The following is a 19,810-nucleotide window of genomic DNA, read 5'->3' as shown; positions in this document are numbered from 1 at the left end:
GTTCAATTTTTATATTGCAGTACTTTGACAATTCCAGTCCATCATATTCTGATGAAGATCTAATGGAATTAAAGGAAGAATGGTGTCAGTATGTGCTTGAAATGCAAATTATTTGATTTTTTGGGAAATAGCATGCTGCTGGGCAAGAGATCTAAATATTATATGGTAGCTTGTGCATATTGTATACATTCTGTTAATTATTATATGTATATGATCATAGGACACAATATATGAACATGCATATGAATATGTAGTTAATTAGGTTGTAAATTAGGTTCAATGTATATTTAGTTAATTAGGTTGTAAATTAGATTATATATTTGTATCTGAATGTAGTTAATTATGTTGTAAATTACAGAGTTACAGAGTTACATATATGTTAATTAAGTTACAGAGTTCTATTTTTTGTCTACTGATTGTGTGAATGCTTATTGTAAGACCCATAATTTTAAAGTATACTTTATGTATTTTTGTGTATTTTGGATTTTGGCTCGAAGGCTTTTTAGCCAAAGTTAATAATATTTTGGAGTTTATATGATCAAAAAGATATTTCGAGGCCGTTTAGAATTACTCGTCGATGAATAAATTACATTAAGTGCGGTGAATCCTTTACGGAGAATTTTATGCGTTATGGGTGAAATGGTAAATTAACAAATATCTAGATATTTTGAGATATTTGTTAATTATAATTTTATATATATATATATATATATATAAAATTATAATTAACAAATATCTCAAAATATCTAGATATTTGTTAATTTACCATTTCACCCATAACGCATAAAATTCTCCGTAAAGGATTCACCGCACTTAATTTAATTTATTCATCGACGAGTAATTCTAAACGGCGTCGAAATATCTTTTTGATCATATAAACTCCAAAATATTATTAACTTTGGCTAAAAAGCCTTCGAGCCAAAATCCAAAATACACAAAAATACATAAAGTATACTTTAAAATTATGGGTCTTACAATAAGCATTCACACAATCAGTAGACAAAAAGAATCGAGAGTGAAGGAAAAGAAACTGAGAACGAAGGAAAGCAAAAGAGAGGGTTTTTTGGTGAGTGAAGGAAAGACGAAAGGCGGCGTGATGGCGAAGTGGCGGCGTGATGGCTATCGTTGAGATGCAATGGCGCGGCGTGATGGTGTGCCTGTTGAAGTTTGGTAAAGGCGAGATTGAAAAACTAAGATGTGATTAGGTTTTGGGATCTTTTATATTTTCCTATTTTACTTTTCATGTATGTTAAAAAATTGAACAATTTTAATGGGTATTAACAAAATCAGTTAATTTTATTCTACTTTTCTACAATTGACATAATAAATTTATTTTTTTAATAATTTTATGTTACATTTAAGAATTAATATATTTTGATATTATTAAATTAAATTACTCATAATTAATTAACATATAGTTTACAAATGAGTTTGACTATATTTTAGACTTGTTATCATTAATTTTTTAAATTTTCATCAATTTAGAATAATTTTTAAATAAAGTTTTTTTGTTATGATTCTAGTTAAAATTAATATTAATATTAAAATTTTAATTACAAAAATAATTTATCAAATTATTTGAGTCAAAATTGAATAGATAAATGTATCAAAATATTTAATTTAGTTAATTAAATAATTACTATAACAATACGCACATAGATAAATAAATAAAAATGATCAATCAAAATATTGGTAGTACTTATAACTTGTCTTACTTTTTTATTTTGTTTAAAACACAATTATATTTTATTTATATAAAAATAAACAAAACAAAATTATATAAATCACAAAAAAAAAAATAGTTGAATAAAAAGGAGCAAAGGATTGGAAAAAATAAACATACAAAATTTTTATTGAAAAATAAATAAAATTCACAAATTAGGAAATTTAGCGTCGGTTGTACCGACGCTATAAGGGTAATTAAAGTTTAAAAATAAATTAGCGTCTGTCGTACTTTACTTAGCGTCGGCCAGGCTAATAATTAATAAAAACAAAAAAAAAGAATTTGGTGAGTTAGCGTGCGCTCAGCCGACGCTACGTGGACACTAAATAGCGCGGTGTCGTGGCCGACGCTAAATATGGCAGCTAAAACTAGTTTTTCTAGTAGTGTGTAAAAACAACTCACAAGATTTTATCCTAGTTCACTACCAACTTGGTAGCTACGTTCAGTCCCCTCACATAGAATGATTTATCCACTAGTTCAAAACTTTGAATTACACAACACCTAACCCTACAAGCCAATCTTCTCAAAGCAGCCTGAACCTATAGACTTTTTAAGGCAAACCATACTTTGACCCCGCAAGTCAAGTCTTCTCTACACAACCTAAAACCTATAGATTGTTAGAGGCAAACTAAAGCCATTATTGGGTTACAATGAGTTGGAAATTGGTTTGGTTGAGGCACAAGTCAAGTCTTCTCAACATAACCTGAGATCCAAATATTTGAGATAATGATTTTCCCACACTACAACACTTAGAATATTTTACTTTTAATGAGTGATTTGCTGGAACTTAGAACCTTAAATTCTGAATACTTAGAAAGATTGAGCTCTTAAGGTTTTTCTGAATAACTTTGGTTTTCTGGATTTATGAGTTTGTTGGTTAGTTGAATTCTTCTTTAGCCTTGAGTATCTATTTATAGGGAAATTAGGGTTTTAGTTTAGTCCCTTGTGAATTTTGAATCATATCTTCATTCGAGCTTGGTCAACAAATATTTCTTCCAAATATAATTATGAAATATATATCTTGATAATATGACTAGTAGCCAATTCTTTATTTCCCAATCTAATTTGAGAAATTCTTCTAGAAAGATATTGTGTGTATTTATTCAATTACTTTTGCAAATTGATTCACTTGAGTCTTCCATCATACGCTTGATTTGATATGGGTTGGAACAATTTTGGGCTTGTTCTTGGACCTTCAGAAGTAAGGATACGGCTAAGTCCAATATGTTCTAAGCAATCTATCTAAGCCTTTGACCTTCCATTAGATTCGTTGACTTTTCTCCACTAGAATCATTGACTTGATTGTTGGAGTTTGATGCTATATTGCTTGAATAAATTTGTTAGAGGCAAAATTGCATGACTTAGAATTAGTGGCATGGGCAACTCACTTTTGTTGCATTATCAGAGTATGTGCAACTTTAGAGACTGCTTATCAAAGGCATCATTCTGGAACATGTGGCAACTATTAGAGCTAGCAGAACATGAGCTTCAGAGGTAGACTAGAACAGTAGCTTCAAATTTTAGAGTCATAAAGAAATAATGTTCCCCAAAGGCATATAGAAATATTGTTCATCATAAACATGCAGAAATATTATTCATCCGAGGAATGCAGAAATATTGTTCATCAGAGGCATGCAAAAGTATTGTTCATCAGAGGCATGCAGAATTTACTATTCATCATAAGCATGCTAAAGTTACTAGAAGCACGGTGATTTACCAGAAGCACGTTGAGCTGCTATAAGCATGTTGAAATACCAGAAACACATTGAATTGTTAGAAGCGTGCTATCAGAGACAGATGCACGTACTTTTTCAGATCGTGCATTTGCTGAATTATGAGGATTTCGTTTACTGATTTGACTTTGTTTCCTTTGACTTATTTACTTCCTCTAGTGACTTCCTCTAGTAACTTCATCTGGTCACTTCCTCTGATGACTTCCTTTGATCGTTTCCTCTGATCAATTCCTCTGATATCTTCCTCTAATATTTTTCTTTGGCTAAATTACATTTGTGGTCCCTTAACTTAATTTCAGGTAACGTTTTAGTCATTTATCTTTTTTTTCCCGACTTAGTCCTTTATTTTAATTTTAAGTGACAATTTGATATTTTATGTTTTAAAATTTCAACAATGATATCCTTTTTTATACAAAAATTCAATCAAAACTCATAAAATTAATTATATTCTTCAATATAATACAAATTTCATCAAATTCGTAACGCAAATCTTCAAATAAACTCATATTTTCATACTTTATTTGATATTTTTAGGAATAAATGACTAAATTGGGAAGAAAAAAAAAAGATAAAGGACTAAAACGTTACCTGAAATTAAGTTAAGGGACCACATATGTAATTTAGCCATTTTTCTTCTTATGTGTTTGAGGTATATTTGTGGAAAAATGAATTTAATTTGATTTATGAGTGGATTAGTGGAATTTGAATTTGGTGTGTTTGAGGTGTGGTTTGTGGTGATTCATGTTTGGTGGGATTGATGTGTTCATAATTAATATTATGAATTTTTGAGATGTGTTTTATGTGTGGATCTGTGAAAAATGAATTTAAGGTGATTTAAGTGTGGTTGAGGAAAGTGCTTTGATGTGTTTGAGGGGTGGTTTGTGGAAATTAATTTGGTGTAAAATTATGTTTGAAATTGTGGAAATTAATGGGTGAATTATAGTTGAAATATGTGGAGTTGTAATATGGGTGATTTGCGGATTAAATTTGGTGGGAATTGAGAATATATTTGTGGAAAAATGAATTTAATTCGATTTATGAGTGGATTAGTGGAATTTGAATTTGGTGTGTTTGAGGTGTGGTTTGTGGTGATTCATGTTTGGTGGGATTGATGTGTTCATAATTAATATTATGAATTTTTGAGATGTGTTTTATGTGTGGATCTGTGAAAAATGAATTTAAGGTGATTTAAGTGTGGTTGAGGAAAGTGCTTTGATGTGTTTGAGGGGTGGTTTGTGGAAATTAATTTGGTGTAAAATTATGTTTGAAATTGTGGAAATTAATGGGTGAATTATAGTTGAAATATGTGGAGTTGTAATATGGGTGATTTGCGGATTAAATTTGGTGGGAATTGAGAACATTGAAATTGATGGGTGAATTGTTGAATTAAATTTGAGGTGGTTGACGAGTGAATTTGTGGAGATTATTTAGGATGTGATTATGTGCTCCTAATTGATATTATGAATGATTGTGGTTTGATTATGTGTTATGTTGTGGTGATTAATTTTTGATGTGGTTATATGTTCAAAACTGCTATATGTATGTTTAAGGTGCGTTGAGATGCGATTAAGTGGTGACTGCGATGGGCCACGATGTTTAAGTGGTGACCATGATGGGCCACGTGATTTAAGTGGTGACAGCGATGGGCCACGATGTTAAGTGGTGACCGCGATGCGCCACGGGATGGTTCGATGAGTTGATTGGTTCATCTTATCTTTACGAGGATTTAATTGGTGTTTGTCCTCGAGAGACTACACCATAGTAAATCGTGTTTGTCTGTGAGAGACTACACCCTAGTAAATCGTGTTTGTACATGAGAGATGGGAAAGTAGTTAGACATACCTGACCGAAGTTGTATTAGGAGGATTTTGCAGGGAGCGTGGAGATTACCCGGGTTGTATAGTTTTTGTAGCATGATCAAATTAGATGGTTGTATAGGGGTTAGATGTCTTTCTTTTGTGGATGTATTTATTTCAATTTGGAAGATTGTACCTATACCTCATATTGTCAGCTTGACTTTTATTTTAATGGTTCCTTGTACCACTTTTTGATGCCACGTGGGAAAGTTAAAATTCTTGGGGCAGTGCTTTTGTACAGGTGTCTGCCGAGAGTACCCCAGGGGTATGAGCTATGTCTTATAGGTCTCATAGCTCCAATGGATTTTTCTGTTTAGATACTTTGGATTTTTATTTCAAAAACTATTTCTGATGCTTGTAAATATTGTTGACTTTTGTCGTTGTGTTACGACTTAAATATTTTATCCAAAAGTATTTTATGAATTTGTTTTGAAAAAAAAAATACACTTGCGCTGTTAAAAATTGGGGTGTGACAATCATCACCAACCAATCCCAATAGGTTTTATAGACCTCAAATGAATACTCAAGGTGGAGATCAACATCCTAATTTTCAAAATTCTCAATTACTATCACCACCAACAATTCCCAATATGTTTTACAGATCTCAAATGAATGCTCAAGGAGAGGTTATTTGTTATGAACCTCAAATACCGATTGGCCCTATGCCAGAGTGTCAAGTTCCATAGTTTTCTACTCAAGTTGGTCTAAAAAATACTATTGTCAAAGATGGAGAAGAACATCATGGTCCAAAAAAATCTCGAGAGCTATTCACAATGAATGAAGATACACTACTTATTCAATCATGGCTCAACTTTTCAAAAGATTCAATTATAAGAGTTGACCAAAAAGCATATGGTTTTTGGTTAAGAATTGCAACAAATTATAAACAGTATTGTGGGCAGTTGCGAGAGAAAATACCAAGTCAACTAAAATCTCAATGACATCGAATAAATGGTTTCGGTCAAAAAATTTGGGTGTTACAAACAAGCTGTTAGTTGAAAGAAAAGTGGAAGCTCATAGAAGGATATCATGATCGTTGCGCATGCTTTTTATTCTCAAGATACATGTGGACCATTTAATCACGAGTATGCATGGCGATTGCTAAAATGTGAACCTAAATGGATGGGAGCATCAATTGAATGTTCTTCAAAAAGAACAAAAAATTCTGCTAGTGGAGCGTACTCATCATCTGCTAATACAGAGACAAGTTATGAAATTGACTCAACATCACCAATGGAGCATCCAATGGGACAAAAGGCGGCAAAAAGAATGGGCAAGGCAAAGGCGATTGAAACACCTCTTATTAATAATGTTGTGCAAGATACAAAGAATAAAAAAGTAGCAGCCTTAGAAAAATTGGCACAACTAAAAGAGGACGAGATGGAGTTCAAGGCAATGGAGGACATCATGAAAGGTACATCTGGAATGAGTGAGAGTCAACTCCAAGTTCATAAAATTTATTGTAATAATCTTTAAAAAAATAAGTATGGATTTTAGTTAAGATAATGTTGTAGTTTTTATTTTTTTATTTTTTTTGAATGAGTCATCATGTAAAATGACTATTAGTGTTACTTTAATTAATAAAAATTTTATGTTTCTCAAACTAACTGTTATTCAAATTAACAATTGTTAGAACTAACTGTTATTCAAACTAGCCATTAATCAAACTAGTCGTTAGTCATACTAGTCGTTATTCAAACTAGTCATTAGTCAAATTAGCAATTGTTAAAACTAGTCGTTAATCAAACTAACCGTTAGTCAAATTAACAATTGTTAGAACTGTTATTCAAACTAGCCGTTAGTTATACTAGCTGTTATTCAAACTAGTCGTTAGTCAAATTAGCAATTGTTAAAACTAGTCGTTAATCAAACTAACCGTTAGTCAAATTAACAATTGTTAGAACTAACTGTTATTCAAACTAGCCATTAATCAAACTAGACGTTAGTCATACTAGTCGTTATTCAAACTAGCCATTAGTCATACTAGCCGTTATTCATTTAACATTATATATATATACTCTCATAATATTTTTTTTTGAAATATATATATACCAATCTTCCCACACTCCTATATTTTTTATCAAGTTGTTCACTCTCTTTCCTCAATCATCTAATGGATCCAAATAATTCGGAAGAACTCAATAAATTCTTCTTGGAGTTGATAGAAGATGAATTTGTGGACAACACTGATGAGGAACTATTGATGTCAATGTTTGAAAGGCAACAACAATCCAAGTTCTACTAGGTACATGCGAAGAAGAACATTGATAGATCGAAATCGTGGAGAACGGCATACTCAATTGTACAACTACTACTTCTCTGAAAATCCAGTTTACATAAGTGCTCAATTCCGACAACGGTTTCGAATGCATAGACACGTGTTTCGTCGATCGTAACTACACTTGGAAATGAAGGTCGATGCAACTGGTAAAATGGGTCTTTCGCCATTGCAGAAATGCAATGCTGCTATTCATATATTGGCATATGGATCTCTCGTTGATAGTGTAGATGAATATGTTTGAATTGGTGAAAGCACTGCAATTGAGTGCTTAGAGAGATTTGTAAAGGGCGTGATCGAGATGTTGGAGCTGAATGCATGAGAAGACCCAACAAGAATGATATTCATCACTTATTACAAATGGGGGAGACACGTGGCTTTCCAAGTATGTTAGGTTCTATCAATGGTATGTATTGGGAATGGAAAAATTGTTCGATTGCTTGGAAATGCCAGTTTTGTCGAGGTGATCATGGTAAACCCACAATCATGCTTGAAGATTGAAGAAGTGGCATCATAAGACTTGTGGATTTGGCATCCATTTTTAGGCATTGCAGGTTCCAACAATGACATTAATGTGTTAAACTAGTCCAATGTGTTTAACGATGTTTTGGAAGGACACGCTCCCAAAGTGCAATATACAGTTAACAGAACTTCATATAATATGGCATACTATCTAGCAGATGGCATCTATCCCGAGTGGGCTACATTTGTCAAGACAACCCCAATGCCACAAGGAGATAAGAGAATCAACTAGAAAGGATGTGGAGCGAGCATTTGGAGTGCTCCAATCTAGATTTGCAATTATACGTGGTCCAGCTCGATCTTGGCACATGAAAATCCTTAAACGTACAATATATGCATGCATCATATTGCATAACATGATCATTGAAGACGAACGACACACATATGGTGGTGATTTTGATTACTTTTATGATAACATGGATAGTAACGTCTCAACAACTGAAACACGTAATGGTCATCATCCTAATCTTGTAACAAGATTACAAAGGAGAGCAAGTATCCGTGAAAAACGAGATCATCAACAACTTCAAACAGATTTAGTAGAGCTTATTTAGAAGGGCTAAGGACACGAAAATAACGAAGTTTTAATTTATTGTATACTTTATCATTTTTAATTATTTATGTTATGTATTTAACATTTAATTTTTATTATTATTATAAAAATTTAAGTTCAATTTTATTTTATTTTAGTTTTAAATTAATTAATTAAAATATTTAAATTAATATTTTAAGTTATAATAAAATTAAATATAAATAAAATATTGATGTATCAATTAAAGTTATGGGATCTAATATGGTATTTTAAAAATTAAACCGTAAAAAAAGAATAAGTTGTTTCAAGATGATGTGGCACAATGGAACATATTTAATAAAAATGAATGAGTTGTTTCAAGATGATTTAACACGGTGGATAGGGGTGGGAATAGGCCAGGCCAGACCAGGCTTTGAAAGGCCTGAGCCTGGCCTATGATGAATTTTTTAGGCCTAAGTCTGGTCTACGGCCTATCATATGCTTTTTTTTTGCCTGAGCCTGGCCTACGGCCTATCATGGTCTGGCCTGTAAGCCTATTTAAAAGCCTTATTCGCATTAAAATATTTAAATGTTATATTTTATATTTTTGTTTTAAATAGACTAAATTAGGCCTTTATATACAAGGAAAACTAATAAAATTATAATAAAATCTAATAAAATTATAACTAACAAGTTTGTAAATTGTAATGCAACAACCTTCCCATAAAACAAAAAGAAAAAAACAAAATAAATTCATAATTAACAAACTCTAAAAAGTCCTTCAAAAATTACAAATAAAACCAAATGAACCCCATAAACAGTTACACATATCATCCAACAAAACACATTCAAAGTCCAATGAATTACAAAAAAATGATATCAAATCTTCAAGGTGATTTGTATCTCTTGTTTATCAACCTTCAAAAACAAAAGAAAAAATACATATATGTTAGACACTTAACTAAAAAGTAATAAATAAATAAATGAGCAAGTTTAAAAAAAAATGAATAAATACTACTTGATAAAAAATATTAACCTTTGATTTTTTCTTCACATTATACTTATGACGAAACCAATCTCCGCCACAAATTAGAGCTTCAACAGATTCTTCGTTTAATTTAGATCGAAATTCATCAATAACTCTACCTCCTGCACTAAATGTGGACTCAGATGCCACAGTTGAGATTGGAATAGCTAGTACATCAACAGCCATCTTAGACAAAATCTTATATTTCATGCTATTGTTCCTCCACCAGTCCAAAGCACAAAAAGATTTAGTCTTAGGAACATAAATACCTTCATCAAGATAATCTTGTAATTCTGATTTTACTGGAGGCGCAGTTTCATTTTTACGCAAAATGCTCAGAATTTCGTCAAATCCAGTGATAATTGCAGCATTCTCTTGGGAGGATGATAAATTATTACTATCCAAATTAACAATCGGAGATGGAGACTCTTCCAAAGATAAAGCTAGGTACTCATCATATAGTTCTTCCAATGAACTTATGACCTTCTTTATATTCTCATCAACAACTTCTTTAGATTTATATATCAAGGGAAAACATATTCGCACCATATGAAATTTGCACCTAGGATCCAAAACACTAGCAATAGCCATCAACATATTACACTCCCCCCAGTATTTGTCAAACTTTATTTTCATTGGACCTACCATTTCTTTCACAAAAAGATCTTCGTCTTCATGAGTCTTATCAAGTATTTGTTTAACCTTCCAAACTTCTGCTAAATACAAATTTGCAGTCGGATACTCACTACCTACATTTAAAATAGTAGTGATATTAAACACTTTAAATAATAATAAAGTGACCTAATAAAATACAAAAATAAATAGTTGATAAACTACCTGAGATCACATGAGTTGCACCATTAAATACTTCTAACAGTTTACAAACTTTCTCAACTTTGTTCCATTCTTCAAGTGAAGGGGCGTGATTATAATGAGGCTCCCTTTCTTTGTAGGCTGCAAAAGCAATCTTAAATTTCAAAGCAGTTGACAACATATTAAAAGTTGAATTCCATCTTGTTGGACAATCAATGATGAGTTTCCTTTCTTTCAAGCGCTTCTGCTCAACCACATCACAAAATGCCTTCCGTCGGTGGATCCTATTTAATAAATCCATGTTAAGTTCACTGAGATGCTCTAAGATCAAAATCTATCTATCTATCAAAAATAATTTTAAAAGAAAGGTGCGTGAATCAAAAAGTACACACAATTATACTGCTACTATGTTCAATATTCTATTTTATATATTAAAATAACTTTTACATATATAATTCAATAATCATATTAATAAAATATAAGTCTAATGTCAACATTAAACATTTAACATAAATATATATAATAATTTATCACACTTTCCCACAATGCAAATCCATCTTTTTCATTTTAACGTGACACCCAAACCAAAATAATTTAATAGGAACATTTTTGAAGTAATTTTCATAACCAAATTCATAGCGGAGATAAAAAAAAGTTAAAACTCCATTTAAATTTCATTAAAAAAATCAAAATAATAGTTTAAGATATTATATTTACACAAATATATATTCTATTCAAAATAATATTAAATTTTTTTATTAGAACAATAAAATAGAGTAAACTATTCTTTTTGAAAAAATACATCGTTAGCATCCTACTCAAAAGACATAATTAATTATAAGATAATATTTGATTGTCAATAATTTAAAAAATATATAAATATTTTACCTAAAGACTGGATGAAATACAACACAAGACCCCTCACTTTTATCATATCTATCAGAGCATAGATCACTAACTGATAACTTGTAATGCATTTTTGCAAACGCGCACACACAAACAACGAATGATGTGAATTTCAGAATTGTATTAATAGTATAATATAAGTAAGCAGAACACACAAGTAATCAACATAGAGTTGTTCCAAACACATCACATTATATCAAAACATTCAAGGAAATAATATCATATTATAACTTCAAAATTATTCAAGAAAAATCAATATCTCATTATAACATCAAATCATCTAAGAGAAATTGTTAACACATTAGATACGCATTAATCACAACAAAACTATCATAAGACAGTGCAATGTTATGCATACTCTTAAAAATTATATGATCTGGATATAATATTTGTCACTAAGACAACTTCCATAAAGATGCATATGTCATGATGATGCATTATCAAAATCAAAAATTTCCAAAAAGTCCACTAAGATGTATATGTCATAACATGATGTATCATCAAAATCAAATATTCCCATAGAGTCCACTAAGATGGATATGCCATGACATGATATATCATCAAAATCAAATATTCTCACACAACCATTGAGATCGTGCCAAACGCTTCAAAAATCACTTATACAAAATCATCACCTCATTCAAATATCACTAAGATCATACATCACATGTTCTTATGAAAATCATATATTCATAAACAACCATCAAAACAACTAGTTTTCACTTGACATATCAAGAAGATCATATATTCATAACAACTATCACAAAGATCAAGATTTCATAGCACATATCATGAAAATCATGTATTTGTTAACAACTTTCACAAATATCAAAACCTTCACTAAACATATCATGAAATTTGTATAATCACAAATAACTATTACAAAGATCAAAACATTACACATATCATGAAAATCGTGTCTTTATAAATAACTATCACAAAGATCAAAGCTTTCACCACAAATATTGAAAATTAATCATAAAATTCATCAACATATATTCTAGGCTTTATTGCAGTTTTAATCCTTCTATTTTAGCTAAATCACAAAAGTAGTCCCCCATTTTATTTCTCCCCAATTTTGGTCACTCTAACAGAATTTTGGTCCAAAACTTGATGAAATTTTATTTTTTCAAGTCACACCACACCATTTATAATCATAGATTTCATGTACAATTGTTGCACCACTAGATCTTGAGGCATGGTGTGACTTAAATAAACCCAAAAAAAATGAAACTTCATCAAGTTTAGGACCAAAATTCTGTTTTGGAGAACAAAATTGGGGGACTACTTTTGCGATTCAGTTAAAATAGGTGGACCAAAATTGCAATTAAGCCTATATTCTAAAACACTTTTAATATCAAATTAATTATTTAAAGTAATATTTAATTGATAAAATAGTTTATTATAAAATTTAAGATGTGACACATACTAGTTTATTTTAAGAAAATAAATGAAATAAATAAATACAATATTAATAATTTATATTAACTACTAAATCAAATATAGAGAAAAAAATTACACCTTAGCAAACACACATAAAAGAACAATTAATCATATTATTACTAATATGTACTAAAAGGAAATTTGGAGTGTTACAATTTCATTGCATAACATAAAAATTAAAATAAAAAAAAAATTTTAAAAAAAAAAAAAAAAGACTTTTTGTGTGCATTAAGTCATCTTATTGAGTTTTACGTTGAAAACTCGCTTTCTTGCATTAAAACCTTTTTATAAAATAAACATTTTCATTTTCACCCTCACATTTCATTCCATTGCATTCTTGACATCGTGATTAATTGGAAAATTTCGTCACAATTTTAGTATGAGACTTAGCCATCAAATGGCTCCATCCTTGGTCAATTATAAATAACTTGTGAATAATAAAATTTGTCAAGATTCCACTTTTAAACATTCAATTTGTCAAGACCTAAAATAAACATTAACAGAAAGTCTAATTGAATTAACAGAAAGTCTAATTGATTAGTGGTGTAAAGAGTGAAAGGTTTAATGGACTAGATTAAAAGACTTGATCTGATTGATTAATACTTGAGAATCTGAAAGTTTTTTAAATGAAAGAACATAACATTTGTCAAGAATTCTAATGATTTAACAAGGGAAATGTTGCGAATCATATCCATTTGGTGACTCACCCAATTGATTAAATACTAAATTTTTAAAAATTACGAAGACGAAGGGTCTATTACTTATGACTCTTCACAATCATCACATATAAGTATAATGCATATAAATGACCAATTAATGAGCACGTGGTCATAGTCAATTTTATGTCTATAATAAAATTAAATTTATCTTCAATAAAGGGTTTTGTGAAAATATATGTCTATTAGAAGTTATAGTCAACAAATTTTGTCTAAAATTATCTTTTAAACATAGTCTTTAATGAAATAATATTTAATCTTTATATGTTTGATCTAGAATGTAAAATAGGATTTTTGTTTTTTAGTTAAGTATATGGTAGAAGTATTATCACAAAAGATAGGAATGTTACTCTCATTTATCTTATAGTCCTACAGTTGATGTTTCATCTAGAGTAGTTGTGTGCTACAATTTGTTGTTGAGATATATTCTGCTTCTGCAAGGGATAAGACAATTGTTGTTTATCTTTTGTTTGACTAGGATATGAGATTATCACAAATGAAGGTGTAGCAGCATCCATTGATGCTTTTTCTTTCAACTTTATCTCCATCAAAATTACCATCACAATAACCTACTAATTTATACTCAAGGGATGTATATATAAAAAATAAAAAATAAAAAGCAAAGGTTAATAGTCCCTTTTAAGTACCTAAAGATTCTCTTAACAACTATTAGGTGAGACTCTCTAGAGTCAAACCAAAAATGAGCACATAAACATACACTAAACAGAATATCAGGTCTAGATCCAATCAGAGAGAGGAGAGAACCAAACATTCTTCTGTATACTTATCTACTTTCTTATTTGTGTCATTTTTGTTGAGTGAGCAAGTTGGATACATTGGGGTGAGCATAGGTGTGCAGTCATTCATCTTAAAATTCTTGAGAAGTTCTTTTGTATATTTAAATTGATGAATATAGACACCTTTTGAGCTTTGTTGAATTTGGATTCCAAAGAAAAAATTTAGCTCTCCCATTATGCTCGTTTTATATTCATTCTACATCAATTTAAATTCTTCACCAAACTTTGCATTAGTAGAATAAAATATCATGTCACCTACATACATCTAAACAATCAAATGATCATTTTTAGATGATTTTATAAATAAGTATTGCCCACTTGGCCTCTTATAAAATCATTTTTCAACTAAAAGTTGTTTAGTTTATCATATCAAGCTCTATGAACTTGTTTAAACCATACAAAGATTCTTAAGTTTAAACTCATGTTTTAGTAAATCACAATGTTCAAAGTTATGAAGTTGTTTTAAATACACTTCTACATTTAAGTAACCATTTAAAAAACACTTTTTCACAACCATTTGATAGAGTAATATTATTGTTAACAGCAAAAAAGAGTAAAATTATAATTGCTTCTAACCTTGCCACAGATGCAAAGGTTTCAATGTAGTTAATACATTCTTACTAACTATAGCCTTGAGCTATAAGTCTAGCTTTGTTTTTTACCACTTCACATTCTCATTGAGTTTGCTTCTGAAAACCTACTTGGTTCCAATGAGTTGATTTCCTCTAGGTATGGATACAAGATCCCATATGCCATTCCTCTTAAACTAATTTAGCTCTTTTGGCATGGTCGCATTCCATCCTCCATTTGATAGAGTTTCATCTATGGAGGTGGGCTCAATTTCTAAGAACAATCCAACAATTTATTGTTCCTTGAATGTAGATATGGTTTTCAAATGATCACTAACGTCTCCAATTATCAAAGTGTCACAATATGATAAGTTGTACTTCCATATTTGTCTTGATTCTTGTTAACTTTGATTACCCGATGTAGAATCATTATTTCTCTTGTCGTCTACACTATTAGAGTTGTAACACCCCACATATTTTATAATTAACTTACTGCTATTTTATAATAATGTTCTTGTTTATATTTTCTATTGCCGAAGTTCAAATATTTATATTAATACCTTACATTTTATTTATTCATTTATTTATGGATGATTGTTTGTTAACCAAATAGACACCTCAAGCCCAATTTGCAAGTAACCCAATATTAAGATTGTATCTCATCATGGGAGATTATCACACTTGAGTGTGGGCATTAAAGTAAAAATCGTATAAGTGAACCTCCACTAAACACACATACGATCACACATACACATAACTCTCCAATCCCTTTTCCCCCTTCTCACAAGATGCACCAAATCACAAAATTCTTCACTTCAACCCTTTTACCCCAATGAAAATACACGCAGCAACAACCTACCCCTTCTCTTATCTCACTTACCAACAATAATAATGTTAACAATGAAAAGAGGAAGAAGAGAGACAACCACTTTAGGATTTCATAACATAGAATGCACCAAACTTGAGTTAATAGAGTTACAATGAGTATATATACAAAAGAATAGAAATGTCTAAAATACCCTTACTACTAATATATAATAACATTATCTAACATCTCCCCTCAAACTCACGATGCATTAACATGGAGCATCGAGAGTTTGTCAACTAAAAAACGGAAACGTTTAATGGAATGCATCTTTGTGAACAAATCAGTAATCTGTAAAGAAGAATAGACAAATGGTAGAGTAATGGTTCCATGTTGAAGATGATGACGAGTAAGATGATAATCAATCTCAATGTGTTTGGTGCGTTCGTGAAAGACTGAGTTGTGAACAATTTGAATAGCACTCTTGTTATCGAAGTGCATCAGAGTTGGCTCAAAAAGAGAGATACCCATATCAGACAAAAGCCAACGCAACCAAATTATTTCAGCGGTAGTGGATGCCATAGCACAATACTCAGCTTCTATAGAGGAGCGAGAGACAATGTCTTGTTTCTTACTCTTCCAAGAAATAAGAGAGTCTCCAAGAAAGATACAAAACCCTGTGGTGGATTTACGATATGTGGTGTCACCATCCCAATCAACATCAGAATAAGCTCGTAACTCTAATGAGGATGACGATAGAAAGAGAAGGCTTTGAAATTGAGTTCCTCGAAGATAATGAAGAATTCGAATAATTGTTGACCAATATACTGTAGTGGAGGAGACAACAAACTAACTAACAACATGAACAACATAAGCAATGTCATGTCTGATAATCGTAAGATACACTAGGTTGCCAACCAAAGTACGATACAAAGTGGAATCTAGTAAAGGAACACCATTCGAGGGAGCATATTTCACATTCAACTCAAGAGAAGTATATGCTGTTCTAGTATTAGAAAGATGAGCTTGGTCAAGAATGTTGGAAATGTACTTGGATTGAGAAAGAAGGTAGCCTCTAGGAGAGTAGGCAACTTCAATCCCCAAGAAATAGCGAAGAGTTTTCAAGTCCTTCATCTCAAACTGTTTGGCTAACTGCAATTTCAACTCATTGATTCCACTAACATCATCACCTGTAATAATCATACCATAAGTGGTGGACCTTATAAACAATGCAGAATCATGTTCACTAGAGCGGAAACCAAGAGAAGTGATCACAGTAGAGAATTTCTCAAACCAAGCTCGAGGAGCCTGTTTAAGACCATATAGAGCCTTTTTTAACATACATACTTCCCCTTGATTATGAGAAACTCCTTGTGGAGGGACCATATAGACTTCTTCATGAAGCTCACCATTTAAAAAAGCATTTTTTACATCCATTTGGGAAATATGCCATTGACGAATAGATGCAACTGCAATAAGAGTACGAATAGTGGTCATCTTGGCTACAGGAGCAAAAGTTTCTTCATAATCCATACCAAATTGTTGAGAGAAACCCTTAGCAACAAGACGTGCTTTGTAGTGCTCAACTGACCCATCAGACTTAGTTTTGATCTTGTATACACAACAAGACCCAATAGCACGTTTTCCAGGATGAAGAGGTACTAATTCCCAAGTATTTGTTTTGTGCAATGCAGATAGTTCTTCTGCCATAGCCTGCTTCCAAAGAGGATCAAGAACAACCTCTTTATAGGAAGAGATTCAGACAAACTGTGAATAGAGGTTAAGAAAGAAACAAATGAAATTAAGTAAGTGGAATAGACAAAATCAGGTAAATGAGTAGACTTACGTTGGCGAGAGGGGTAACGAGGAGGATCAACAATCGCAGGAGGTGGTTGGACAGCTGGGGGGACAAGAAGGATGTCATCACGTGGAGTATTAGTATTTGTCCTGCAATTCTCAATATTACAATCACTAGAAGCAAAATCCTTAGGACCAAATGAATCAATATGGGTTAGTTCAAAACTCTTAGTAATCTGAGAATCAAAGGAAATAGAGTAAAAAGGGATGTGCTCAAGAAAAACACTATTACGAGATACACAAATTTTTCTTGCATGAGGATCATAACAACGATAACCCTTTTGACCATCCCCATAATCAAGAAAAACACACATGGCTGAACGAGAAGACAACTTACTGCGCTCTACTTGAAGGCGAAGAACAAAACAAGTAGAACCAAAAACTTTCAAAGAATAGTAATCAGGGTAGAAGCATACAATTTTTCAAAGGGAGACAAACCTGATATGATAGAGGATGGAATTCTATTAATAGCATGAACAGCAGTAAGTACTGCTTCTCCCCAAAACTCACTAGGAACTGAAGCGAACAACAAAAGGGAACGAGCAGTCTCTATAATATGATGGTGTTTCCTTTCAGCAACTCCATTTTGTTGAGGAGTATCAGTACAAGATGTTTGGTGGAGGGTGCCATCATAAACAAGTAATTTAGAAAATTTATTAGAGGTATATTCACAACCTAAATCACAACGAAAGCACTTTATAACAGAATTGTGTTGAGTTTTGACCATTGCACGAAACATATGATAAATGTCAAAAAATTCAGACCGATTTTTCATAAGATAAACCCAACAATAACGAGTGTAATCATCAATAAACAAAATATGATATCTAGATCCACCTTTGGTGAGAACCGGTGATGGACCCCAAACATCAGAGTGAACTAATCAAATGGCGCATATGAAACAAAAACACTTTTACTAAACGGTAAAGTTGGAAATTTAGCAAGTTTACAACCACAACAATCTGAGATATCACAGGTTTGTAACTTTCCTAAGGCTCCAGTAGAAGCTAAATATTTTAATCTAGAAGTAGAAACATGTCCAAGGCGAGAATGCCATAAATAAAATCTAGAAGATAATGAATTCAAGTGAAAACTAGATAATAAGTCAGCAGTAGTTGTTGAGGCTGCAATATCTGGGAGTCGCAGGTCATCCAAAACATAAAGTCCCCCCTGTCTATGACATGTCCCAATCAGCCTCCCAGAATGTGGATCCTGCACACAACAAGAAGTGAAAGAAAATATAACTGAATAACCGAGATCACATATTTGACTAACATAAGCAAGACTCAAAGTAAGATTAGGAATATAATAAACATCAGAAAGAGACATGTTAGGTGTGGAGACAGAACCAACTCCTACTAGTGGCATAGGATTGCCATCAGCAGTCATAACTGACACAGACGAGACAGGTTTCACAGACACAAAAGATTTATCATCGTATGTCATATGATGAGATGCTACCAAATCAAGAATCCATATGGAAGGAGATATATCTGTCATACCAGAGGAGTTGTGGTTGTGGTAAACACCAATGTTGTTTGCTGATACTAAGGTACCATGTAGATCTTCTTTAATCTCATCCTTGTGCTTGATATTTGTACCCTTAACTTCCAATATACCCGATAATGCTATTTGTATAATCCATATACAAACTAATAAAAAGGTGTAGCAGTTAATTGAGTAATTAGTAATTACTTTTGTCTTGGTTTGATGTTTAAAATAGAAAGCATGTTTGTAGTGATCCATCGTTGAATGAAATTATGATACGTATTGTGGGCTTGATAGAACCGCTTGTTTGGAAAGAAAAAAAAATAGAGACTGATTTAACAAAATTGGGAATAGGGTTATTCTTCTCTTTTCTCTTTTGGTGGTTGTCTTTCCTATCAAAATAGTCTATCTCTTCTTTATAGTAGACCCCAAAATCAACCAAAGCTCTGATACCATGTTAACAATGAAAAGAGGAAGAAAAGAGACAACCACTCTAGGGTTTCATAACATAGAATGAACCAAACTTGAGTTAATAGGGTTACAATGAGTATATATACAAATAATAGAAATGTCTAAAATATCCTTACTACTAATATATAATAACATTATCTAACAAATAAAAGAAAAAAAAGAGCGAAAGGGGCAGAAAAAGAAAAAGGGTCGAGAGGAAGCAAAAGAGGCAAAGGGGAGAAAGAAACAAATTGTGTTAGAGTAAGAAAAGAACTCCACATCCTTCCTTTTCATTGAAAAACAAAAGTGAGGTCTC

The 19,810-nt window shown here is 31.7% G+C and overlaps 1 protein-coding gene and 2 pseudogenes across 1 annotated transcript; 2 read left to right on the top strand and 1 right to left on the bottom strand.

Moving 5' to 3' along the window:
• The first annotated feature begins 5,827 nt into the window (after window positions 1–5,827).
• On the top strand, window positions 5,828–6,809 carry LOC101503709 (glutathione S-transferase T3-like; annotated as a pseudogene).
• A 1,141-nt stretch (window positions 6,810–7,950) lies between these two features.
• Window positions 7,951–8,666, top strand: LOC101504036 (uncharacterized; annotated as a pseudogene).
• An 836-nt stretch (window positions 8,667–9,502) lies between these two features.
• On the bottom strand, window positions 9,503–10,764 carry LOC105852866 (zinc finger BED domain-containing protein RICESLEEPER 2-like). Its single transcript, XM_012719641.1, has 3 exons — window positions 10,488–10,764; window positions 9,660–10,399; window positions 9,503–9,541 (listed from the first exon to the last, which is right to left on the bottom strand). The coding sequence occupies exons 1-3, from the start codon at window positions 10,762–10,764 to the stop codon at window positions 9,503–9,505; spliced, it is 1,056 nt and encodes a 351-aa protein (XP_012575095.1).
• Between the last annotated feature and the right edge of the window lie 9,046 nt (window positions 10,765–19,810).

The sequence above is a fragment of the Cicer arietinum genome, chromosome 3 (assembly GCF_000331145.2).
Source record: "Cicer arietinum cultivar CDC Frontier isolate Library 1 chromosome 3, Cicar.CDCFrontier_v2.0, whole genome shotgun sequence".
Taxonomy (NCBI): Eukaryota; Viridiplantae; Streptophyta; class Magnoliopsida; order Fabales; family Fabaceae; genus Cicer; species Cicer arietinum.
The sequence above is the reverse complement of the archived record's forward strand: the minus strand, read 5'-3'. Positions and strand labels throughout refer to the sequence as shown.